Source organism: Marmota flaviventris, chromosome 6 (genome assembly GCF_047511675.1).
Source record: "Marmota flaviventris isolate mMarFla1 chromosome 6, mMarFla1.hap1, whole genome shotgun sequence".
Lineage (NCBI taxonomy): Eukaryota > Metazoa > Chordata > Mammalia > Rodentia > Sciuridae > Marmota > Marmota flaviventris.
Genome location: NC_092503.1, coordinates 7,668,950 through 7,695,331, shown reverse-complemented (window position 1 = coordinate 7,695,331; position 26,382 = coordinate 7,668,950). Strand labels below are relative to the sequence as shown.

At 41.5% G+C, this 26,382-nt stretch overlaps 2 protein-coding genes and 2 non-coding genes across 4 annotated transcripts; 1 reads left to right on the top strand and 3 right to left on the bottom strand.

The window, feature by feature from the left end:
- Positions 1-691: 691 nt before the first annotated feature.
- On the top strand, positions 692-16,450 carry Acat2 (acetyl-CoA acetyltransferase 2). The gene is made up of 9 exons (XM_027939572.3): positions 692-839; positions 1,478-1,612; positions 4,121-4,302; positions 6,291-6,408; positions 13,128-13,271; positions 13,935-14,057; positions 14,976-15,130; positions 15,618-15,728; positions 16,193-16,450. The coding sequence occupies exons 1-9, from the start codon at positions 785-787 to the stop codon at positions 16,361-16,363; spliced, it is 1,194 nt and encodes a 397-aa protein (XP_027795373.1). The 5' UTR covers positions 692-784; the 3' UTR covers positions 16,364-16,450.
- On the bottom strand, positions 16,050-25,743 carry Tcp1 (t-complex 1). The gene is made up of 12 exons (XM_027939571.2): positions 25,516-25,743; positions 24,838-24,923; positions 24,545-24,673; positions 23,532-23,629; positions 22,878-22,988; positions 22,315-22,496; positions 21,932-22,058; positions 18,514-18,689; positions 18,028-18,151; positions 17,375-17,567; positions 17,080-17,243; positions 16,050-16,754 (listed from the first exon to the last, which is right to left on the bottom strand). The coding sequence occupies exons 1-12, from the start codon at positions 25,577-25,579 to the stop codon at positions 16,538-16,540; spliced, it is 1,671 nt and encodes a 556-aa protein (XP_027795372.1). The 5' UTR covers positions 25,580-25,743; the 3' UTR covers positions 16,050-16,537.
- LOC114096104 (small nucleolar RNA SNORA20) lies at positions 17,845-17,972 on the bottom strand. Its single transcript, XR_003583358.2, has one exon. It is a non-coding gene; the product is annotated as a small nucleolar RNA SNORA20 (small nucleolar RNA).
- Positions 23,245-23,384, bottom strand: LOC114096105 (small nucleolar RNA SNORA29). Its single transcript, XR_003583359.1, has one exon. It is a non-coding gene; the product is annotated as a small nucleolar RNA SNORA29 (small nucleolar RNA).
- Positions 25,744-26,382: the final 639 nt, after the last annotated feature.

The window sequence follows — 26,382 nt, the reverse complement described above, 5'->3', positions numbered from 1 at the left end:
TCATCAATATCTAAAAAAAAAAAAAAAGAAAGAAAAGCTAGGAGATTCTGATTTGGGCCCAAAAGGGTATAGAAAGAGTTTGAAACAGAAGTGACCCCGCTTAATACACACACCCTTTGCCTTTCATCATCCAAACTATCAACTATCCATCAAGGGAAATTCTGATTGTCAGACAGGAGGACAGTCCAGTTCCTTACCTTCTAGAAGAGGCCGGTAGTGCCGGCCCACCAAAGGCAAGGTGAGTCCTCCAGGTCGCGCCAAAGAACCCATGTAGCGCCCAGAGAGAACGAAGGGTTACTGGCGACCAGGCAAAATGTGGAGGAACTTTGGAAGACACTGGGGGCAAAAGGATACCCAGGAGTTGTCCCCAGTCCTACGGGTGGCAAGATTTGGGATTAAGTCTTGGGCTGACGACAGATACTCTTTTGTTAACTCCATTCTCTAGTTCTGAAAAACTCTCGGAGGTCCACATAAAGATTCAAGGTGTGTCCGTGCGCATCCGCAGACCCGGACCCCGCGCCCTGGCCTCGGCCCCGGCCCCTCAACGCCTCGCCTGGTCTCGGTGCCCATCTCCTGAAAGCCTGGCACCTACCACACCGAGCGCTCTGCAGCCACCCTGGCCGCCCGGGCTCGCGCCTGCGCAGAGCGCACCACGCGGAGGCGGCGGGGGCGGGGCTGCCACAGGCTCCGCCCCCAGGCGCGGCCTGAGAGCCGCGGGGAAGAGCTTTACCGCACTCACAGGCAGCGCTGGGCAGAAAGCGGCGGGAGAGGCGGTCGTGGCAAGATGGATGCAGGTTCAGACCCCGTGGTCATCGTCTCGGCGGCGCGGACTGTCATAGGTGAGTGGCTGGCGGGTAGGCGCGGGGTCCGGACCCCCTGCGCTTCAGTAGTCGCGCCGAGGGTCGGGCCTGTGTGGTGTGGGAAAAGGGTGGACAGGAGGGGTCATAGTTCGGCCGCGACCCCCAGTGCTGCCGGAGGGCTCCAGCGCCCTGCGCCACCCTAGCCCGGGCCTGCGGCGCCGCCTCCTGCTCGCCTGCTGCGCTCGCTCCTCCTCTCGTCCTCGGATTGGCTCCTCGTGGTAGAGCCACTGTGCTGCCAAGCCCTCCTATTGGCTGGCACAGGGAGGCGCCTTCTTGAGAGACCCCTGATTGGCCAGCTCCGGGAGGCGCCATCTGTCAGCTTATGGTCGCAGGGGTTGGACCGCTGGTGGTCAGAGCCCAGGCTCTGGGCGGAGTGGGTCTGGTAAAGCGACCATCAGCTGTGGTTGCCTCCACCTCCTTAGTGCGGCAGAGCCTTTGGCCCACCCGAGCGCCGGCTGCTTTTGTTTGGGCAGCGTGGGGCCGCATCCACACCTTCCGTGGTCTTTCCAGATGGTGCCCATCGCCCTGGCTCGGGCTACTGGAGTCCCGAAGCGCGTGGTGGGCTTCTGCAGCGCGCCCAGGGTTCAGATCTCTGCTCTCTCCACAATTCTTTGTAGGCTCATTCAATGGTGCCTTATCTACTGTGCCTGTCCAGGACCTGGGCTCGGCTGTCATCAAAGAAGTCCTGAAAAGGGCCGCAGTGGCTCCGGAAGAGGTTTCCGAGGTTATATTGGGACATGTTTTGGCAGCAGGTAACTCCTGAGTGACCTCAGGAAAGGATAGGTTTATTAGAAACAGCCCCCCCCCCCACACCGTCCCCCGCCCAAGCACACACCACACACACTTGCCTCCATACATTTGCCCCCAAATTCCCCCTGCTAGGATTTATCCTATCTTCCTTCTCCCAGCCTTGTAACTTCTTCAGCTCAGGATTCGGCTTCTTTACATGCTTTTCTTGAATGTTCCTACATTACTAACCTGCACTGCCTTTCCATTCCTTAGAAGCAGGGCCAGCCTGATACATGGAAGAAATGCATTGCCCTCCACACATCAGTGAAAATGTATTACATTCCTCCTATGTGCCTGCACTGTGCTTATCACTGTCTGGAGGAAGATGAGTCCTGAGAATGCCTCCATCGTACTTCCAGTTCCTGCTGGGTTTATAAATCAGTGATCAGTGACCATACCTAATTTGATATTAATACTCATTTTGGGGAGGTAGGGGTGTAGCTTAGAGGTAGAGTGCATGGTTATTATGTATGTGGTAATGGGTTCACTTTCCGGCACCAAAACAAACAAAAATATTAGTTCATATTCACTCAATACTATAAATTCTAATTACTTGTAGTAATAATTCATAATACTCAAAACTAACTTCTGCCCCTAACCTGTCTGAAACCTGGTACATTTATCTGTGTACAGGTTGAATATCCCTTACTCAAAATGCTTGGGACCAGAAGTGTTTTCAATTTGTGTTTTTTTTTTTTTTTTTCAAATTTTGAAATATTTGCGTATACATACTGAGATATGTTGAGGCTGGGACTCAAGTCTGAATATGAAATTCATTTATGTTTCATATATGCCTTATACACATAGCCTGAAGGTAATTTTATATAATATTTTTAATTGGTTCATGAAAAAGTTTGTGTCACAGCCAAAGAGCCTGGAAGGTTTTTTTTTTTTTTCCCCTTGAGAACCTGACTTTTAAACTTTGACCTGTCACATTAGATCATGTGTGGAATATTGTGACATGTCAGCACTTAAAAAGTTTTACATTTTGGAGGATTTTGTATTCAGAACAGACATACTTAACCTATATTTGCAGTTCCTCTTCCTAATTCTGCTCAGCTTCTCCTTATGAATCTTAAAAGATTTGTATGAATTGTGACACTTTATCATGACTCTCCAAGACTTTAAAGTATGACTGTAACAACCTCAGCCTGATTGTGTTCTGGCCCCTTCCTCCTTCCTGTTTTCCCAGACCTGTAATTCAGATTTTTTCATTTTTCATAGGGTGCTTCACTACTGGTTTCTATCATACCTCCTTCCATGTTTCATTGACTTCTTCTTTTTTTTTTTTTTTGATACCAGGGATTGAACTCAGGGCCACTCGAGCACTATGCCACATCCCAGCCCTATTTTCTTTTTGTATTTTATTTAGAGACAGGGTCTCACTGAGTTGCTCAGTGCCTTGCTTTTTGCTGAGGCTGGCTTTGAACTCACAATCCTCTTGTTTCAGCCTCCCGAGCTGCTGGGATTATAGGTGTGTGACTGATACCTACCCAGCTGTTTCACTGACTTCTATAGTATATCTTACATAATCATGATAAAAATAAACGGTTGTGGGGGTTGGGGCTGTGGCTCAATGGTAGAACACTTGCCTAGCATGTGTAAGACACTGGGTTCAAACCTCAGCAGCACATAAATAAATAAAATAAAGGTATTGTGTCCATTTACAACTAAAAATGTAATTAAATAATTTTAAAAATTAAAAAAAAAAATGGTTGTGAACTTGGGCATGGTGGTGCATGCCTGTAATCCCAGTGGCTGGGAGGATCACAAGTTGAAAGACAGCCTCAGCAACTTAGAAAGGCTCTAGGCAACTTAATGAGACCCTGTCTCAAAATAAAAAATTTGAAATGTAGCTCAGTGGTTGAGTGCCCTTGGGTTCAATCCCTGGTAAAAAAAACAAAAAAACAAAAAAACCCCAGCTTTGTTTATTGAGGGCCTACTCAATAGAAATGAGACTTTGAGAGGTCAAGTAACTTCCCAAGGTCACAGTTTGAAGTGGAGGTAGCACACGGACACAGATCCACCATACTTCTTAAACCAGGTATCCTCCATAATCATGTAATAAGTATTTAATGAGCACCTACTGTGTGCCAGGCACTAATTTAACAGTTAGGGATAAGCACTGTGTCAGATAGGAATCCTCATTTTCATTCTATTAAATGCTAGCATGATTATGTTCAGTAATCATTTCCTAAATTTAGGGTTTTGTCTTTTTAAGGTATTAAGAATTTCTTTGTGGAGGAGAAAGCTTCTATCTGTTAAATATCTGGAGAGCAACACAAGGCAATATATATTCAAGGGCTAGACTGACTCATGGAGACTTATAGGCCTTTGTGCTTTCAGTGCAATTTAGCTGTGGGCTTTCAAAAGTGGCAGGTGGCATAGTTGGCAATTTTACATGTAGTTGCACCCTGATATTTTATCTTTCTCCTTGACTGTGAAGAGTCTTCCTTCTGTTCTTCTTCCAGGTTGTGGACAAAATCCTGCCAGACAAGCCAGTATAGGTGCAGGGATTCCATACTCTGTTCCAGCGTGGAGCTGCCAAATGATCTGTGGGTCAGGCCTAAAAGCTGTGTGTCTTGCAGCCCAGTCTATAGGGGTTGGTGACTCCAGCATTGTGGTTGCAGGAGGCATGGAAAGTATGAGCAAGGTAAGTCCTTTGAAAAAATGCCTCTCAGTGACCTCTCACTGATAAACTTGTGCCCATACCATTGCAGAATAAGCTGATGTGTATCAGAACTGGAATCAATAGTAAGCCAACAAAAAATGGACTCAACCTTGACCCTACCTAAGTGTGTATTAGTCTTCAAATTGGAAGGGAAATTCCATTTGAAGAAAAAAACCTCTCAACTGGAACAGAACCCATTTTTTCCAGTGTTGTTACTGAAACATACAGTATTTTCTGAATCAAACTCATAATGTTAGTTGTGTCCTTGGTTTTAAATTTCTTTCCATTTTGAAGAAAGTGAAAATTAGATGTTAAATTTTTTTTAATATTTATTTTTTAGTTTTAGGTGGACACAATATCTTTATTTTATTTTTACGTGGTGCTGAGAATCGAACCCAGTGCCTCATGCATGCTAGGCGAGCACGCTACCACTTGAGCCACATCCCCAGCCCCTGGATGTTAACTTTTATCTTCCTGCATATGACAAGGAGAAACCCAGGGACGAGACTTTGTTGACCTTTTGGAGGTAAACAATGTGGAAAAGAGAACCGCAAAGTGGTGCTCTTCTCCAGTAGGTTTGCCAGGTGGGAACTGTCTCACTAAGTCGCATCCTCTAATTGGCACAGAGGTGAGAAGACAAAGGGTATCCCCTGCTTTCTACTGAGGCGGCTCAGGTCTGACCTGGGAATCCACTAGTCGGAGGCCAGTTCTCAGCTATTGCAGAGAGTCAGAAAGAGGCAGAATGAAGGTAGCAAAAATGATCGGTGATTTTGATGGGATCCTATGATATACTTTCTTAAGTGCTTTTGTACATATCGTCACAAAAGCCCAGTAGGATTGATGATATTATTCCCAATTTACGGGGAAGAAAATTGATGCCCAGAGTCGGCATTTAAGCACAGCTTTTGTTTTGTTTTGTTTCTCTGAGATGGGTCTTTTTTGTTTTTTGGTACCAGGGTTTGAACTCGGGGACACTTGACCACTGAGCCACATCCCCAGCCCTGAGTTGCTTAACGCCTCACCATTCCTGAGGCTTACTTTGAACTCTTGATCCTCCTACCTCAGCCTCCCGAGCGCCACTGGAATTACAGTCATGTGCCACCGTGCCCAGCTTGAGAAGGGGTCTTGCTATGTTTCCCAGGCAGATCTCAAATTCCTGAGCTCCTTTTGAATCAGCTTCCTGAGTGCTGGAACTTGGGCATGTGCCCCTCTGCCTGGCTAAATACAAGTCCTTTGGATCCAAGCCCATTACTCTTTCCATTCGGTTACAGGTGCCAGTGAGTTGGTGGAAGTTAAGCAATTTCTACCCAGAAATCCCTCTTATTAGTCAACCTACTTATTCTCATTGTATGTATTATGTCTCCTGTCAAAATAAGTAACACATTGTTAGCATTACGTAAGCCCTTAGGTGAATACTTCAATTTACAGATAATTAGTTCCCTCTCTGGAAAGAATAATGGGATTCTGTTTCTTTTTTTTTTTTGGGGGGGGGGGGTGGTACTGGGAGTTGAACTTAAGCCCTCTACCGCTGAGCTATATCCTCAACTTCTTTTAATTTTATTTTGATCTTATTAAATTGTGCATTCTGGCCTTGAACTTTGACTCCTTCTGCCTCAGCCTCTTGAGTAGCTGGGATTACAGGTATGCATCACTATACCTGGCTACAAATGGGATTCTTAAGGAAATAAGACACCAAATGGACAGGGTTGAGGGAGCCGTGGTAGTGGGTAGGTGGGAGAGTAGTCATTCCCTTTTTTTTGGACCAGGGATTGAACCTGGGAGCATTTCGTGCTGAGCTACAGCCCCAGCCCGCCTCTTTTTTTCTTTGCTTTTATTTTGAGATAGGGTTTTGCTAAGTTGCCCAGACTACTCGAACTTGTGATCCCTTTGCCTCAGCCTCCTGAGTAGCTGGGATTACAGGCATGTGCCACTGTTTCTGGGTTAAATCCACTTTTATTTCTTGTTTCCAGGCTCCTCATTTGGTTCACTTGAGAACAGGAGTAAAAATGGGGGAGATGCCGCTGGCTGACAGTATACTCTGTGATGGTCTGACAGATGCATTTCACAACTATCATATGGGTATCACAGGTAAGGCAGAGGTAGCTGAGAATACACTAACTTTAAAAAGGTTGAAACAAGTCAACCTCCAGATCCAGCAGCCAGCCTACTTGACCTTTGTCTTAACTGGAAAGCTGAGCGTGGAATGGCACCCAGAGGACCCTGATAAGTGTATGGTGTTCAGTACTTTATGGTGATCTGCTGGCTAGCCTACATTTCCTTTGGGCCTCATGCCAGAAAGTGGTCACAGTTTCACATGCCAGTGTTCAGAACAGGGCTTTGGTGGATGGCGTGTACTCAGGCAAGGAAGTAGGCTGTGCCTCCCAAATGCCTGCGGCTAACTGACTCTATCCTTAAGTTACCACACAGTGTCCTCCAGCAGTATGTCCCACAGGCCTGGCAGAAGGCAGATATCAGTACAAAACGTGTGGCCACAAAGTGGGCCAAGAAGACTGAAGCCAGAGAAAAGAAAGCCAAGATGACAGATTTTGATTATTTTAATACACGAAGGCTAAGAAAGTGAAGAGAATAATCAAGAACAAAGTAGGAAACTTCACAGGGCAGCACTCCTGAGAGTGTCCCCTGGAAAACCACTTGCTGTAATGCTGCGGGTGTAGCTTTTGCTGCTGCTGCTTGAACCTCCTCCTAACCCCTAAGAGTCCCTTTTAGTCCCTCCTCCACTTTTAGGTCATCTGTCTTCAAGCTTCAATACTTTCTTTTGTTTAATCCACTGTTCTTGAGGCTTTCAAATGAGTTTTTCATTTCTTTTCAAAGATTTCTCTTTGGTTCTTTTTCAAAATCTATATTTTTGAACTGCTCATTCACATTCTGCATTGTTTTCTTCAATTCATTCAACTGTTTGAGTGCTTAAAAAATAATTCTTTTGAATTCCTTGTTTAGTATTTCATCCACTTTAATATTTCTGAAATCTGTTATTATGGAGTTATGAACTTTAGGTGACATTACCTTTTTTTTTTTCCTATTTTTTGTATTTCTATGTTGAGATTTGCAAATCTGTTGGGATTAATCTCTCTTCCACTTTTATGTGGTGTCCTTCTTAGTATGAGGCTTTCTTCTTCTAGCGAAACATGGGATATTGGTTTGTTGTATGTGTCGAGTTTATTTTCAACTGGACTCCATAGTGTGTAATCTCCCTGTAGCTTCTTTAGTTGTGATTTGTGGGTTTGGGTACAGAGTGTAGTGTTTCAGAGTGCGCGATACCAAGAGACACTCTAGTGCTTCAGAGTGGTGTGGGCAGCACAATATGTGGGATGTGCCTCTGTGGCCACTTCTACCATGAGAGTGGCAGTCCTATCAGGAGCTGGAGATTTCCAGATGCTATTCATAGTAGCTCTGTTATAAATGATTATGATGCTGGTTGCTTCCGTTGTGTTGAAGCACCTGAAGCTCTTTTCCTGGTACCGGGGATTGGACCCAGGGACACTTAACCACTGAGCCATCCCTAACCCTTTTTTTAATATTTTATGTAGAGATAGGGTCTCACTGAGTTGTTTAGGGCCTCACTACATTGCTGAGGCTGGCTTTGAACTTGTGATCCTCTTGTCTCAGCCTCCCGAGCCTCTGGGATACAGGTGTGCGCTACAGCACCTGGCCCTAAAGCTCTTGTTCTCTTTACTGGAGACTAGTGCAGATCTGGGTGCTTCACCAGGAAGGGCAGCGGCTGGATTCACGGCTCCTCTGTGAGAATCGCCTTCTGTCCTACCAGCCCTGTACAGTGGGTCAGGTATGGCTTTGGTTGATGTAGAGGATCCACTTAGATGCGATGTCAGCCACTGTTGTGTGTCTTCTCTCTGCAACCACTGTGGAGGTTTCTGCCTGGGAGCCATCATGGGGACAGGTTCACAGCTTAGGGCTCATGTCCCCCCTCTTCTTTAAGTAGAACTTTCTGCCAGGATTTGAGCAGGCTTCTGTTGTAGCTCAGAGGCTGAGCGTCTGTCCTAGTGTGCATGAGGCCTTGAGCCCAATCTTAGCACTGGAAGAAAAAGAGAGAGAATAAAACAAAACGAAAACAGACAAAACACCAAGGGGAGAATACTTACATAAAAAAATAAAAAGGAGAAGGAAGAGAAAGATAATGATACAAATAGAAATAAAAAGGAAAAAAATGAGAAAGGCACTTAAAAATTTTAAATGAAATAAAGTAACAGGCTAAAAGAAAATAAATAATAAAAAGTAACAATGACAAAAAAATAACAGGAGTCAATAATTCCTCCTGGCCAAGGTGCTCAGGAAATGCGAGTGAGGGCCACTGGTCATGAGCTGTGCCCGTCATCTCCCTGGGTCTCCTAGGGTTGGAATCCACCAAGTACTGGGTGAGGGTCGGGGATGGGGGCTGTAGTTTGCTGGAATTTCCTCAGCTCTCAAACCAGTTGGGGTGCATGCAGGCTGTGTCAGATCTTTCTTGCCCAGTGAGTTAATGCAGACGTCGGCTGTGCCAGAGGTATATTCTCTTCAGAGGTTTTAGCCTGCACATCCAGGGCCTGGCAAATGCTGGGCTGTGGCAGTCAAGAACTTCTCACCAAGTTTGGGTGGAAAGCCACCTGTCCCAGGAGTATATTTGCTCTGGAGGTTTTTAGTCTGTGACCCAGAATTGTGGCAAATGCCAGAGCCTCCCAAAGTGGGAGTGGCAATTGAATCACTGAGTTCTGGGCTGATTGAGGATCACGGGAACCAGGTGATCTGCTATCCTCAATCCCAGTGCCTTCAGACCTGGGCCCTGCAAAAACCAAACCAACTGGTATTGCTCCCCATCACAGAAGCCAGGTTCACTGAAACCACTGATTCCAGAGTGCTCTCAGCAGTGTAAAGCTCTTGGCAAGTTTGTGTTGGCGACACTGTCCCAAACCAGGAGTGTCTCATGTGACTGCATTTCCAGTCAGCATAACGAGGTGTTACTGGAGATTGTGGGGGTTTTTTGTTTTTTTTATTTTTCAGTTTTTGGTGGACACAACATCTTTATTTTATTTTTATGTGGTGCTGAGGATCGAACCCAGCGCCCCACGCATGCCAGGTGAGCACGTTTCTGCTTGAGCCACATCCCCAGCCCTGGAGATTGTGTTTATGCCAGCTTTTGTACCTCTACAGCAGTATAGTTGCATATAACAGGATCTTTCTCAAGATGGCTTCTGGCTGTAGCTTCTGAGAGGCTGGGAATGCACTGAATTCCTTCTCTGAAGCTGGCTTATTGTGCGGTCTCCAGGTCACTTATTTACTTAAGCTATTTGTCCAAAGGTTGCAGCCTTCCTGGTCATGCTGTGACTCTGTTTCACCTTTACCCCACCCCCAGTGGGGAGCATCCCCTTCCCCAGTCGCCCCGTGCCAGGTGCTGGGGTCTTCTGCTTCTTTTGCTTTCTTATTCTCCCTGGTTTCTGGTTTTCATCAGGTTTGGTTTTTCTCTGTCAATGTCAGTGGTCACCATGGCCACTTTTCCTCAAGCAGTTACATTGCTGTTGTTTTGTTTCTTTTCTGTGGAGGAACAGTTAGTGCATGGGGACTCTGCCATCTTCCCAACTTGCTAATCATTTTTATATCCCTACTTAGATGCATAATTCCTCTTTAATGAAATGAAATAAGTATTCTGTCCACTTTGTGAATCCTTGACATCAGATATGTTAGAGATGGGACGTACTTGGATTGGGGATATGGCTCCGTGGTTAAGTGGCCCTGGGTTCAAACTCCCATACCTCCCCCCCCCCAAAAAAAAAACCCAATAGTAATAGAATTGAGATGTACCCCAGGTTTTCTGGATCAGTCCCATCATTTACCAAATGAGGAAACAGGGCCTCCAAAGAGTGGTTCTGCTGCCTCAGGCACCTGCTACTTTGGAGTCCCTGTGGAGTTCTCCCGTGGAGCCTGATGGAGGGTGAGAGAGTTCCTGGGGAGGCGCGTGGAGTGCTGGCTGAGTTCGGGCAATAAAGTTGTTCCTGTTGGAACCTACAAGTGCCTCATGGAGGCTCGGTTATTTTGTGCCCTGCCAGACTGTGGCACTGGTACTTAACTATTGTTTTGCACTCCACGTTATATATTAGCCAGCTATCTAGAAGGCCCCTGGTTTTATGTTTATCGACAATGCAATTGGTAAATCAAAATAACTCATGCTTTTTTTTTTGTGGTAGGAATTGAATGCAAGGACACTTTGCCACTGAAATACATCCCAGCCCTTTTAAAAAATTTTATGGTGAGAGGGCCTTGCTAAGTTTTTGAGGCTGGCTTTGAATCTGTGATTCTCCTACTTCAGCCAGGGGGAGGCAGGAGGAGAGAACTACTGGGGAATGATATTGGCCAAATAATATTGTCATGTGCATGTAGGAACATGTAACAATGAATTCCACCATTACATACAACTATAATACCCCAATAAAAAATATGGAGATGGGTGCAGTGGCACACACCTATAATCCCACCAACTTGTGTCCAACTAAAAAAATATTTAAAAAAAAAATTGCTTTGGCTATTCTGAGTCTTTTATTCTTTCAAATGAATCTTAGGACTGCTTTATCTAGTTCTGTGAAGAATGTCATTGGTATTTTGATGGAGATTACATTGAATCTGTATATCGATTTTGGCAAAATGGCCATTTTAACAATATTAATTATCCATGAACATGGAAGGTCTTTCCATTTTCTTGGTTTGTCTTCAATTTCTGATATTCATTGTAGAGGTCTTTCATCTCCTTGGTTAGGTTATTCCTACATGTTCATTTACTTGTTATTGGTCTGTTTAGGTGTTTTGTATTCTCTTAATTCAACTTTAGTAGGTCATATATATCTAGAAATGTATCCATTTCTTCTTGGTTTCCAGTTTATTGGAGTTTTCAAAATAATCCCTAATATTCTTTGAATTTCTGTGATGTCTGTGGTGATTTCTCCTTTTTCATCTCTAATTGTATTAATTTGGGTCTTTTTCTTTTGTTAGGCTAATCAATCTTGTTTATCTTTTTCAAAGAAACGATTCTTTGTTCATTGTTCCTTTTTATATGTTTTTCTCAATTTCATTGATTTTTGACTCTGATAATTATTTCTTTCCATCTATTGGTTTTGGAATTGGTTTGTTCTTTTTCAAGACCCTCGAGTCAAACGCATCATTAGATTTATTTGGGTTCTCTCTGATTTTCTTATGTGACTTGACACTCAGCTATCTTTCTTCTTAGAACTATTCTAATAGTGTCCCAGAGGTTCTGGTATGTTATATCACAATTCTCATTGGATTCTAAGAATTTTTAAATTTCTCCCAATTTCTTCTATCACTTATTCATCATTCATAAGTGTGTTGTTAAATCTCCATGTGTTAAAATAGTTTTTCTAGTTTTTTTTTTCCTAATTTCATTTTATTATGATCAGATAAGATGCATGGACTTGTATCTTTTTCTGTGTGTCTGTGTATATGCTGAGTTGCTTTGTGGCCTCAAATATGTTCTATTTTGGATGTTTCCATGAGCAGCTAAGAAGAAAGTATATTAAGCTGATGTCAAATGAAATGTTCTATAGATGTCTGTTAAGTCCATTTGATTTAAATTTTTTAGGTCCAAAGAATCTTTACTGCATTTATGTTTGGATGAGTAATATACTGATGGGAGAGGTGTGTTGAGATCATCCACTATTATTTTACTGGGGTTGAGGCTTTAATTTCAGTAGTGTCTGTAAAGGCAAACTCTCCTTTTTCATATAAAACCAGTTAGTCCATATCAAACGAATGTTGCAATTAGAAATCATGAATGAAAGCTAAAACTAATGAAGAAGTTTAATAAGAAGATATTTTCCTAGACTTAGAACAACTTCCCATAACTTACTGATTAATTATAAATGGAAAAATAATACCTGTAGAGTTAGAAACCTGGCAGATACCACTGTAACCAAGGACCAAATCTGACATCACCTGGGATACATTGATTACTTTCATGTCCTGACAAGATTCCTGAAAGATCACGCCCTGACAAGATTCCAGAAAGATCATGCCATCATTTGGTGGTATTCTGCCTTTAAGCAAAATTGTCACATATAAGCTTGAGGAAACATGAGACAACCCAAATTGAGGACATTTGATAAAATAGCTCGCCCTTGCTCCTCAAATTTAACATGCACAAGGCCCTGGGTTCAAATTTCCAGTTAAAGAGGAAAAAGAAAATGTGTAGTTCAAAGTCCTTTTCATAGAGCAGACCATGCTGAAGAGTCTCAGAGCTGGAAGAGCAAGTTTATAAAACACAAAGGTAGTCTAAAGAATGTTCCAGATTAAAGGATACTAGAGATGAATAGTTAAATGATGTAATACATACTCCTGCATTGGATTCTGTACTGAAGAAGAAAATATCTTCCTATTGACTAGTAGGATGATAGGTTAAATTTGAATAGGGACCAAGAATTAGACAGTAGTATTAAATTTTCTGATTTTTATAACTGTGGTTATGTTAAAAAAAAAAAAAAAAAGGCCTTGTTTTTGGGACATGTACACTGAAATTAAAATTCAGGGGTGAAAGGACAGTGTATCTCCAGCTTTTACTCAGATGGTTTGGAAAGAGAATGTTAAAGCAAATGGGGCAAAAATGGCCTGAGTCATTGTAGCATTTTCAGATCCCTGCCAGGACAGGGCATTGCAGACAACACCCAGCATTGCACCTCAGCCCACTAGGAAGCCTGCTAGTAGGTGTGGTCAGCACTGCTTTAAGTGTGGACAGCTTGAACTACCAAAAGCCAGTTTATGAAAATGTTGGGTTTTACTTTGTTTTTCCACAGCTGAAAATGTAGCCAAAAAATGGCAAGTGAGTCGAGAAGATCAGGACAAGGTTGCAGTTCTGTCCCAGAACAGGACAGAGAATGCACAGAAAGCTGGCCATTTTGACAAAGAGATCGTACCAGTATTTGTATCTTCTAGAAAAGGTGGGTAATAAAAATCATAATTTAAACCTTGACCTATTTATAGTAAGAATCATATATAGGAATTTTTATACATTTTAATCTTAGGTTTTTCAGGTTGCAAGGATATATCCTGGTTACATCTGAGTGTAGGGGATAGGAGATGCTGTATTTATGGGACATGGTAACATAGAAAACTGTTATCAGCCATTGGCTTGTGATTATTAAGGGGCAACAGTTGACCTATTTCCCATATAAGCTAAACTAAACCTTCTCAGAAGTCAACATCCATTAATTCCTGTTGCTTCTGTGTGTGACTCATATTCTAGAGAATAGATCTTCTAGAGCATGGTCACATGTCATTGTCTAACACAGAATGCTTCAATCAAGTTCCTTCATTGATAACTGACATCTCACCTCCAGGCAATCTTGAGATTGGCTGTAAGACTTCCTGATTCACTCAGTTTTAACCAGCCAAAAGTGCTATGATGCAAACTCTAGCACCTTTTGCTTTTACATCTCCCTCAGGAAAGGTTACGGATTTGGAACATATAGTAATTGTACTTTTCTTCTACTGGAATGAGTGGGTATATATTAACAATCTTTCTGCCAAATATGAATCCTCATTTCTGGGAAACCTATTATTCCCAGGACACTCAATCTAAATCTTGGCTTCTCTTCTTGTAGGTCTCACTGAAGTTAAAACAGATGAGTTTCCTCGCCATGGGAGTAACCTTGAAGCCATGTCCAAGCTAAAGCCCCACTTTGTTACGGATGGAACAGGAACCGTCACCCCAGCTAATGCTTCAGGTTCAATTTTTGATGGGTATCTGGGGAGATATATTTTCTGCAAGGTCTAACAAGTGAAGTGAATACCTTTTTATACACAAAATGGTTCTTAAAATTCATTTTAGTTTAAGGAAGAATTCTATTTGATCATTAACCTATATTGAATTTGATTTCTTGGTAGTCCAACTAGACATAGAAAATACAGTACCAGGCTGGGGATGTGGCCCAAGTGGTAGCGCGCTCGCCTGGCATGCTTGCGGCCCGGGTTCGATCCTCAGCACCACATACAAAGATGTTGTGTCTGCCGAAATCTAAAAAATAAATATTAAAAATTCTCTAAAAAAAAAAAAAAAAAAGAAGAAAAGAAAAAAAAAATACAGTACAGCTGCCTTTATGCTTTTCTAATACAGAAATTCCTAGTACCCTTCTGTGATTCCTGAGTATATTTATTCCAGTAGAGACTTCCTAAGTCTCTACTACTCCACTGCTATAACCTCTCCATTCTTTCTTTTTCCCAGTATGGTAACTGAACCAAGGCACTTTACCAAAGCTGCATCCACAATGTTTTTTTTGTTGTTGTTGTTTTTTTTGACAAGGTCTCGCAAAGTTGCTCAGGCTGGCCTTTAAGTTGTGATCCTCCTGCCTCAGCCTCTTATGGTTGGAATCACAGGCACATGCCACCATGCAGGGTCAAACATACCGATTCACTTTTTTTTAGTGTTGGGGCTCAAACCCAGGGCCCCGTGCATGTTTCACAAATGCTCTACCACTGAGCCACATTCCTAGCCCCAAATGGCTTTTCTACACTATAAAGTCTGAATTGTGGCAAATGGCTTTGCCAAGATGGCCAAGTAATTTAATGTCTTCAAATGGAAAAGTGAAATTCTTTTAAGTAAAATTAATGAGCATCATGGAAATCAAGTTGCTTACATTTTATAGGAATAAATGATGGTGCAGCAGCTGTGGTTCTCATGAAGAAGTCAGAAGCTAACAATCGTGGGCTTTCACCTTTAGCAGAGATTGTTTCTTGGTCACAAGCAGGTGTGGAACCTTCCATCATGGGAATAGGACCTATTCCAGCCATAAAGCAAGCTGTAAGTGTAACTTTAGATCTCATCCTCCACTCTAGGTCAGAACTCTTTAGACCAATAATCTGTGTTCCTGTATTCAGTTCACTTCACTTCTAATTTCTGCTTAGTCTTCCTACTACTTGGGATGCCAGGATTGTGCTTGGTTTTGTCAGGTTTCATCTGCTCTTTCCCTTTGTAAAACACAAGTCCTTATTGGTAGCTTTGAGTTGTTTCTTACCATGAAGAGCAGCATTCGGCTCTTTTCTAATGTCCTTACATGGACATTACTGATGCTACTGGTTCAATATTTATGAATTTGGAATTTTTGAGGGATGTTTTTAAACAGCACACCCTTAACCTTTTGGATAGAACTAAATCATTGGGCTGATCTAGGAACACCACATAGTGGTAGTTTGAGAGATCCTTAAATGTGGAACATTATCTTCGTAAGTCAACAAGGTTTAACTTTAAGCCTTTCAACCAGACCTATATCCCATTTATCTTTCTTTAGGTTGCAAAAGCAGGCTGGTCCCTGGAAGATGTTGATCTGTTTGAAATTAATGAAGCCTTTGCAGCTCTCTCTGTTGCAATAGTTAAAGAACTTGGATTAAACCCAGAGAAGGTAAATAAAAAGAAAAATCAGTACAATGAAAATATGAAATCAGATATTTTTAGGGTTGTCCGCTTGGCAGTGGATGATATTGGGACTCGTTAACAGATTTTTTTTTTTTTTGCCTTGCAAAACATGACTATATTAGTTTGGAAGTTAAATGAGCTTTATAAGATAATTACAAAATAACAAAGGGGGACTGTGGTTATGGCTCAGTGGTAACGCACTTGCTTAGCATGCGTGAGGCACTGAGTTACATTCTCAGCACCACATACAAATAAAGGTCCACCAAAAAATATTTTAAAAAATAACAAAGGTTGTCACCACTGCATATCAAAGGTTATGATTTTATTTCTAAGCAGTCATGATGAAAATTGAGCTTGAAAGGTTTGACACTTAAGTGGACAAAGATATATTTGGGATTTTAACCTCTATCTGGAGATCAAGGGATCTAAGAAAAATCTTTTTCTTCTTAGGTCAACATTGAGGGAGGGGCCATCGCCTTGGGCCATCCTCTTGGAGCATCTGGCTGTAGAATTCTTGTGACGCTGTTACACACGTTGGAGAGAACTGGTGGAACCCGTGGTGTTGCTGCCCTGTGTGTGGGAGGTGGGATGGGAATAGCAATGTGTGTTCAGAGAGGATGAAATACTTAACAACCACACTGTTTAAAGCAACCTGAACTTTTTAAACTAATAAAGTTTGTGATACCAAAGTGAGGTATCAAAACAGAAGTTGATAGCATGCTGTACTTTAATGTATAATACTCAAGGTACAAGACATTGCATTTAACATTGTTATAAATAAAAGGGAGATTCAGATCAGTCATCAAGGGCTCCAGAGTGAACCGCATCTTCATAACCTCCATGCTTATCATCTTTACTTTCTGGGTGTAATTTAATAAGGTCATCAATCCGAAGAATGGTAATTGCTGCTTCTGTTGCAAATTTCAAGCTCTTCACTTTAACTACGGTTGGTTCAAACACTCCCGCTTGCTTGTTGTCTCGAGGTTTACCATTGATCAAATCAAGACCAATCCTACAATTAAGGTGAAATAGCTGATTAAATGATTTCCCACAGGTTGCTTAGGTGGCCTGTTAATTCCAATTATTCCATTCAAATATTAATCTTGAGAAATACTGGCTTTATGGTTACACTTAACAAACACAGCACTGTGCAATACAAAAAGGAAGAAACCCTGTTCCCAGACATCTAAAACACGTTATGTGCTGCATGATAACATTTTGGTCAATGAAAGCCCAAATATAAACATTGGTCCTTCCTAGAAGATGATTACTATTGCCTATATCTTACAATGTTCTCATGATGATCACTGTGAAAAGGAGAAAAACTATATGCTTACCATTTTAGATTTTTCCGTTCTGGATTAACTTGAGCCTCATTATGAAAAGCTCTTAACTTTGCAACCAGATCTATGGAGTCTTGGGCAGCATTAACTGCCAGTGTATTAGGAATAACAAGAAGAGATCTTGCAAACTCTGCAATAGCAAGCTGTTCCCGAGAGCCCTAAAAGGAAAAGATAATTAGGTTCTTTTCAAAAAGGAAAATCCTAAGGTTCACAGCAGCAATTAAGATCCCAGACAAAGCATGTTAACAAAATGCCAATTATATAGCCCCTCTTGAAAATCAACTCTTACCATGCTGGTTGCATAGTTTTCAAGGTATATGGAAAGGGCTGCTTCTACAGCACCCCCACCAGGAACGACAGATTTCGACTCCAAAACTCTTTTCACCACACAAAGAGCATCATGTAAAGAGCGCTCCATCTCATCACACATGAAATCATTTGCCCCACGTAAAATAATCGATGCAGATGTTCGTGCCTTAGTACTAATAAGAACAAAAAGTAAAACTGTTAAAAAAGAACATTTACGAATACTGTACAAAAAGAATGTCTAGGGCTGGGATGTAGCTCTGTGATAGCTCTACCACATTTGTCTAGCAAGCTCAAGGAATTGGGGTTCAATCCCCAGCATTGTAAAAAGTGAAAAAAGAGGGCTGGGGTTGTGGCTCAGTGGTAGAGCACTTGTCTAGCACGTGCAAGGCTGTGAGTTCAATCCTCAGCACCACACGTAAAACAAACAAACAAAAAAATATATATATAAAACACTGTCTAGACCATGCAGAAGAGATGAAAGTAACTTCACCTCAATTTACAATGGCCCAATATTGTTTTATCCCATGCGTATAACTGCTTATATCACTGAGAGACTACAGCAGCAAATAAATGGGAAGGAAATTTTTTACTCAATGAAATTTGTATAGCTTTAATTTGGAAAGTAGCTCTTACTTTTTGATTAAGATCAATTCATCATCACAAATTCTCTCCTGGACCACTTCTTCTGCTTGTCCCAACATTGTAGCTTCAAAAGTTTCTTCACCTTCCAAATTGGCCAGGGTTGACAGAATAGTTGCTATAGGAGTTAAAAAGATCTCTAAATATTGTTTCCCACGATATTAAAGTCTTAAATAAAGAAACATTTATGATAAAAGTGATGCATTACAAATTAAAGGTTTATAGCTAATTATCAGATAATTAACAGTTATATTTTATACTAATATGAAACTATATCATTTTGAAGTGAATAAAATCAGTTCATGAATTCCCAACAAACTAAAGAACTTTTCCAGTTCATGAAAAATAGGTCTATATTTATTGTGGATAGTGCTGAGTGTTTTTGAAGCTGCTCAGTGCCAGTACTCCAATGTAAGGCTTGTGCCAGGGAATGCATATCAACACAAGGTTTTTTTATTCAAGACCTTACAGTTGTAGTACCTCCAGAAGCTTTAGCAATACGCTTAAGATCCCTTTTCAAAACTCTTCTAACTGCCATGGCGCCAGCCTCCACAAAGTACTTCAGACACATATCATCAATTCCACCAGTGGTTAGAATAACGTTGGCACCAGTTGCCAGGATCTTCTGAATTCTCTCCTTGGTGATATCTGATTCTCTACAGAGAAAGTATTTTAGTTAACTCATGTTACTTTCTGTGTTTTTTAATACTACAACTCTTAACTTCCATCGAATACTTTTCACAAAGATTAGGGTAGCTCAATGGTACAGTGCTTGCTTAGCATGCACAAAGACTTGGGTTCAATTACCAGCACCACAAAATAAAAACTCCAAAATACTTACCATGAAATAACTGTAGGCTAAGTTATGTCAACTGTTCTTTCTTACCCAGAAGCAAAATTAAAATTAACCACTTTGCTCTCCTCAACTCCAATTTGAGTTCCTATCAAGTATGGTTAGAAAGAAATAGGAGGCCCTGCCTTCAAGAATCTTATAGGGAATTACTAATTTCTCAGGGCAAATGTTTAATAAAGGGATCAAGAGTTAAACTGCAGAAATAAGTAGGACCAGAATATGAATCTGGCAGGCCACATTAAAGAGTCTAGATGGCTAAGATGCTGGTGTTTCTAAACAACAGTAGTATTACCAAATCTGATTCTTTTTACATGGAGTGAGGACTTGAACCCAGGGCCTCATGCATGTTAGGTAAGTACTAAATACTGTACCTCTGAACCATACCCCGCTATCCTTTGAATCTGTATTTTCAAAAGGATGCCAATGTCCATATGAAAGTTGCAGTGGAAAGATTAAGGACTGAAGACAAGGAGACAGTAACTGGAGATAAAGAAGTATCCCTTATGAGGACCGACAGCACGAACGAAAGTCAAACTACAGGCACAGGTAAATGGGAGGTATGGGCTTGGGGCAGGTTGGGAAATCAAGAGCACAGTTTGGGATGTTGTAAGTTTAAAGTCTCTGTTATTCAGGGAAGGCTGCAAAGAGGAAGTCAGTATATAAATCATAAGCAACTCTAATAAGGAGATATAGATTCAAAGTCAATATACATTGAAGTCATGGAGTAGATGAGATTATTCAAAGATTTTTTTCAAGTAGTCAATCATGCATTCATTTTGGTCAATGATAGGCCAAATAAACAACAGTGGTCCTATAAAAAATTATAATGAAGCTGAAAAATCCTTATCACCTACTAGCATTATAGCAGCTATCTTGTCACAATGCAGTGGACACACGTATGTAGTGATGATTATTATAAACTAATGACACTTATCAGTTGTATTAAAGCACAATCAAGCACATTACATAAAACTTAAATGATCAAAAACGACTGTTACTCGTCTGTAGACTTACCATACTTATTGCCTCTGCCTCTCAGGTAAGTGAGACTACAGACTACAAGTATGTACCACCATACTTAGCTTGTTTATTATTTTGTAGAGTACTACTACTCACCCCGTCTACTAAATAAGTACTGTGTACCAGATACTGAAGAACCAAGGCTACAAAGCCAAAGAAATAATTCCATCTCTATATTCAGAACTCACATTACAGTTGTATACATAGCAGAAACTGTGAAAGCCCAAGAAGACAAAGATTGGGAGATTGAGGGAAAGCCTCCCCTCTTTAAAGGCATGTTAAGACAGAATCGGCCAAAGGCTTGATAAAGATCAAGAAAAAGGAGGCTGAAGATGTCAACTGACTTTCATGCTAGTGTTATTATTAGTGACCCTGACACTGGAGAAAAGGGATGAAAAAGGGATTGAAAAGTAAAGTCCCAGCAAACATGTTTATATCACTTTTGTGGCACCTGCTTGATAAGAAAGGACAGGGAGTAACTATGTCAAGTGGATGAGCAAAATGCTTTAAGGACAGGAGAGCTCCAAGTGGAATCCAGCAAAGGAAGAGTTGAGTTAAAGATGCAATTGTTAAAGAACAATCAATGAAGGAGGGTTCTAAGGGAACAGACTCTGGAAAACATACTGCTGGAGAATTCCCCTCTGATAGAAGGAAGGAGTAAAAGGATACACATGCATATAGATTTCGAAGATGGGCAGCATTTCTAGCTTTTGGCAAAGATTTCTTGCAGGCTTTGGTTAGTTGTTTATTCAAAGTAACCAAATAGGGCTGGGGATGTGGCTCAAGCGGTAGCACGCTCGCCTGGCATGCGTGCGACCCGGGTTCGATCCTCAGCACCACATACCAACAAAGATGTTGTGTCCGCCAATAACTGAAAAATAAATATTAAAAAAAAATTTCTCTCTCTCTCCCCTCTCTCTTTAAAAAAAAAAAAAAACAAAGTAACCAAATAGCAAAAAATAAATAAATAAATAAAAATAAAAACACACTTCCAAGAAGAAGTAGAGAATAGTACAGCAGTTATCAAAGTCTGGGAAGGGTGTGGGGGAGAGATGCAAAAAGTTTAATGGGTACAGGGACAGGAAGAACAACTAACTGAATGTTTCAAAATAGCTAGCAGAGAGGATTCTCAATGTTCCCATACAAATAAATGTCTGAGGCAACAGATAATGATTATCCTGGTCTGATCACTACCCAAAGTGAAGCCACACTGCACTCAAATATGTAGTTACTACATGTTAATAATAATAATAATAATAATAAATGAATGTGGATAAAGTGGAAGAAAGCAGGCAAAATCCCTGGGAGCAAACTACCTTCACAACTAGCTCTTCCTGTATGCCAATTGAGTAACACCATCTGCAGTCCCTAGTATCCAGTATACAGTAGCAAAAAGTCTGAACTGCTTCTTTGAGGAAATAGGTTCTTGGCTTTTATACCTTTAATCTCAAATCAATTCATAAAGCCAAAAATTCCACAAAAAGTTCAATTTTCACAGAAGTCATAGCACCCCAAATCCCTTATAAAACATCATCACATTTCCTATTTTTTTTCTAGAGGTTCATGTAGGACAGTTTGATTTGGGTAAATGTTAAGTTTTCCAAAACTCTGATACTTAAAAAGTCCAGTTCTGTAAATACTATGTTCTGCCACACAGCAAGCCATCAGAACGATGACTGTTCTGTCCTATGAGAAAACTCATTCTTTCCAGTCTACTGTCGCCTGGTTCAACACAAAGGAGTTTTACAAACACCCCTGACAAAGGTAAAAAATCTCTCAATATAGTGCCAGGTGCAGTGATGCATATCTGTAGTCCTGGCAGAGGAAGGCTGAGGCAGGAGGATCACAAGTTCAAATCCAGCCTCAGCAAAAGTGAGTTGCTAAGCAACACAGTGAGACCCTGTCTTTAAATAAAATACAAAATAGGGCTGGGGATGTGGCTCAGTGGTCGCCAAGAACCTGTGTTCAATCCCCAGTACTAACAGATTAAAAAACAAAACAGAACAAAAAACCCCCTCAACATACCTCTGTCTAATTTGGTCCAATTTTTCAGGGTCTGTAATAATCACTTGTACACCAAGCTTCATTTTTGTTTTCTGTAGGCTGAAGTCAAGGCAAGCAATTTTTGCATTAACTATTCTCTTGGGCATGCCTATAAGTGAACATAATATTTTGTGGTAACTATAACAATATTCAGTTCACATAATACACCTATCCCTAAAATTAAAAGAATAAAAATTATTAAGCCTTAAATATAAAGGCATTAAGGGGAGATAATTTCTTTTAATTTGCACTCATCTTAACATTTTTTTATGTGCTCAAGTTACAAAAGATGTATTGTATGCAAATCACAAAAAGCTAATTTTAACTATAGAAATCTCATTCTATGATTAAATCTCAAACCTTACCCTGAGATCCCACCACACAGTTAAGTGCATAGCCACTGATCAGCATGCTCTCCATCTGACTTCTCCCATGGGCTTTCAGAATATTAACAGAATTGATAGGATAGCGAGGCTGGCCTCTTATATCTGTGTATTTAATAGCAAGTACAGCATCTACTACCATATTAGAGAAGAAATCACCATCTCTAAGCTGATAGTTAAGGATAACAACAGAACGAATGAACAAAGGGTACACATAAAAATCAAGGGCAATTGAAAGTGACTCTCTTTTTAGCAATTTCATCAAAGAAAAATATTTATCAAAGTGACTTATTACTTATCACCATCCACCATTCATATCACTTACACATGCTTTACATTATCTTTTTACCCTTGAAATGCAAAGAAAGCAACAGGCAATTTCAACACAATGTCATGTCTCTGACAGATTTATCAATTTGCATTAAATTGATATTTAAAACTTTTACTGTTTAAAAAAACCCCCCAAACCTAAACCAGGTTCAATCCCTAGCACTCTACCCACCAAAGGGGTAGGGGTGCTAAACTTTACTTGGATGCAAGGATACATTCCAATAATTTTGGAAGACATGGAAGTCTTAGCAGCATTAATCAGGCAATCTCTTCCAAGTTCATCTGTGTTAATAATTAAGTTTTCACTGATATAGCGCACTGCTTCCCTGTTTAAAGTAAAGGACAGAAAAAAAAGTCAATTCAGTACTCAAACCTTTTAATGTTATCACATTAAAAAAAAACACTTTTTAATATTTATTTTTTAGTTATAAGTGGACACAATATCTTTGTTTTATTTTTATGCAGTGCTGAGGATCGAACCCAGTGCCTCACATATGCGATGTGAGGCCAGTGCTCTCCTCTAAGCCACAATCCCAGCCCTAATGTTATCACATGTAACAGTTTCAAAATGTCAAAGGAAAGGACTTTTTGTTCAGCCATTTCATATAGAAGGAGAACACTTGAAAATCCTCCCTCTTCAGATCATGGCAACTTTAATCTATCCCATAAGCATAGCCACTAAAATCTATTATTAAAAGAAAATGTGGTAGTCATATGGGAAAAAACATTACTGGCTCTAGTTCAAGTGTTACTTGGTTGTTAAAACACAACTTTTTTAAACCAAAATTTAATTATTAATCAAAACATTAAAACACTATTTATAACTACTGTGTCAAACAAAAAATTCCTGAGAATGCAAACAATCTTACTTGCAAGCAAGTCGATAGCCACTAATAACTGATGTGGGATGAATTTTCTGTTTGACTAATTCATCTGCATTTTTCAGAAGTTCTGCTGCAATAATAACCTGTTGAGAAAACAGTCATGCGCTAAGATGTCTGGCACTGGATATATCATGCACCCACAAAAGCAAGACTAAAGTCGTCAGGTATTATTAACCAAAATGGTGAGTGATGGAGAAATGAATAAGTGGCTATTAAAAATATGAAAAAAGAAAACACTACAAAATATTCTGTATGTCAATGGCCAAACCCAACAGATGAAAAGTCAGAAAAATGTTCTAAGAAACTAGTTCAGCAGTAAAACAGAAGACAACAAATACATCTATTACCTTTAGAGAGTAAATGCCCAATGGAAGCTAAATTGCTATTGAAATGACTTGGACTGTTTTAGACTTTTGGGTTAACTCCTTTCAAGGAATGCTAAAATGTCTTTTAATTAGACTTTTAGAGCTAAGGATATAGTTTGGAGGTAGACTGCTTGCTACATCCAATCATTATGACTGCCTTTTGCATGTAAAATAGATACTGGCTTTGAATTTGTGATCTCCCAGTCTCAACCTTGCAAGCTGCTGTGATTACAGGTATAGACCACCAGCTGGGTCACAGGGTTCTTTAGATAATTACAATAGCAAAGATTTTATACATTTCCAAGCCTCAGGTGATGGTGGGTAAGAGAAAATACATTTCAGAAGCCATTAAAAAAAAAAAAAAAACCCTTATGTATTAATACTGAGAGAAAAAAAAAAAGTCCCCCAAACGTGTGAAATCCAATATTTAAAATGACGCTGAATTTAATTAGTTTGAGTTTCTTTTCTACTTATATTGCTCAAAACTAGCTATAATTATCAAGTTTTGTTTCTGAAGCACTGCTTGAGAAACATACCGTTTTCCTTTTTAAATATGTAACTTATTTCTGGCCCACAGCTTCAAATAGGATAAAAATAATTATTCTTTAGCCCCTCTCCCAGGCGACTACCTACCACTGAGGTAGTTCCATCTCCAACTTCTTTGTCCTGCAGATCAGCCAGCTCACAAAGAACTTTAGCAGCAGGATGTTCTACCTCCAGTAACTTCAGGATGGTAGCACCATCGTTTGTAATGGTTACATCCTACAGAAATTTCCAGGAAATGTGAGATAAATTCAGATATCCCTATTATGACACATTCATCTTTGATATACTTTCCAATATCATGTTCTGAAGAAAACAACTTGCAGAAAAAAAAACTTCAGATCTTTTCTCTTTAGAGCAATCAACACAACAGATATACTTACACCAATATCATCCACCAACATTTTATCCAAGCCAACTGGACCAAGAGAACTCTTAACGATATTGGCAATAGAAGCTGCAGCCATAACTGTAGACAATTAATGAAAAAAGCACAGTAAAATCAGAAATGCACAGCTCTAAAGGACAGTCATCTCACCCACAGAAGCAAAATAACATCTCACAACCTCCAAACTGCTCGGATCTACAAACGCGCCCTAAGGAGGCCTAAGGAAGGAGAAGGGCAAATTTCGTCCTGAGCGTAGGAGGGACCCCCCGTTTTTAAGGGTTCGCTGCCCGGCTGAGTGATCAGGCCCCGAGCGCCAGCGGCGTTCCGTTACTCTACGGCAGTCTCCGAGGGTCGGGGCGACTTCCGCGGGAACACGTCGCCCTTAACTCCGCGGGCACCCGCCCGCCTGCAGTTCCGACTGGGCCTAGTCGCTGGTGGACGATCCCAGAAGGACAAAAGGGGCCGCGGGCACGTGTCTCCGCACCGCTCCCGCGAGTTGGGAACGCCGGCGGCGCACTTGGCGTCCTCCCTGACGGCGAGGCCTCGCACGGCGACAACCGCCTGGGTCGCACCGGGCCGCGCCCTCGGGAGCCCCTTCCGCCGAGGAAGACGCCAGGGCGAGGGCAGGGAGCCGCGGGCCGCCCGGGCAGGCCCAGGCCTCGCCCGCCCTTACCGTTCTGGGAGCGGATGGCCTCCCCAGTGCTGCGGTCCCCAAACACGGACAAAGGCCCCTCCATCCTCGCGGCAGGGTTTGCGTCGAATTTCACTCACACCGCAGGCAACCCGTATCTTAATCCCCAGGCCGGGCGGTGGCCACTAGAGAAGTGGCGGTGGCGTGGAAAGACCCGAGTGGCGCCGCGGGAGCTGCTGGGTAACTCCGCCCCGCTCGCTGCCTCACTCCTCAGCCTCGGCCGCAAGGCCTGGCGGGAAAAGAAGGGCGGGAACCGGGAGAAACAGGAAAAGCAGCTTCAACTCAACGGAAATAAGAGGACCAAAAAGGGGCAGGTTCAGTAATTTTGCCCAATTAGAGACCGGAAGAGAAAGGACGCTGAGGGAGGAACGGTTGTCAGGAGTTGGAGGACGCTGGAGCTAGGAAGTACTCTTCTGCGGGCAAGGTTACGCATGCGCGTGTGCACATTCTCGTATCTTCTGGAAAAGTTGGACAGTAGGGCGGAGTTAGAAATTGTGTTACAAGAACGAGGCGGGCTCTTCACGGTAGAGCTGGGGTTCTAGTGGGCTCCTTAACCTTGTGCTCTTGCCTTTCTTAAATGCTTGTTCGGGAAGCTTGCGGCAAATTGTGCTTTGTTGTGGGACTAACAGGTATGACCTTGCGAGCCTGCACTTGGTTAGTATGGGGCCAGGTTTTCCAAGGGCCACGGGGAAAAGCCTTCAGTTCCCAAACGACGGCACCCTTTTTGAGGAAAAAGTGTGAACATTGCTCTGCCTCATTTCCTCCCAATACCCAATTACTGTGTCCACCCTACAATGATGGGCTTAAGGGACCAGACAACCCAAATACGGTAACTTCAAGTTGTGTCTT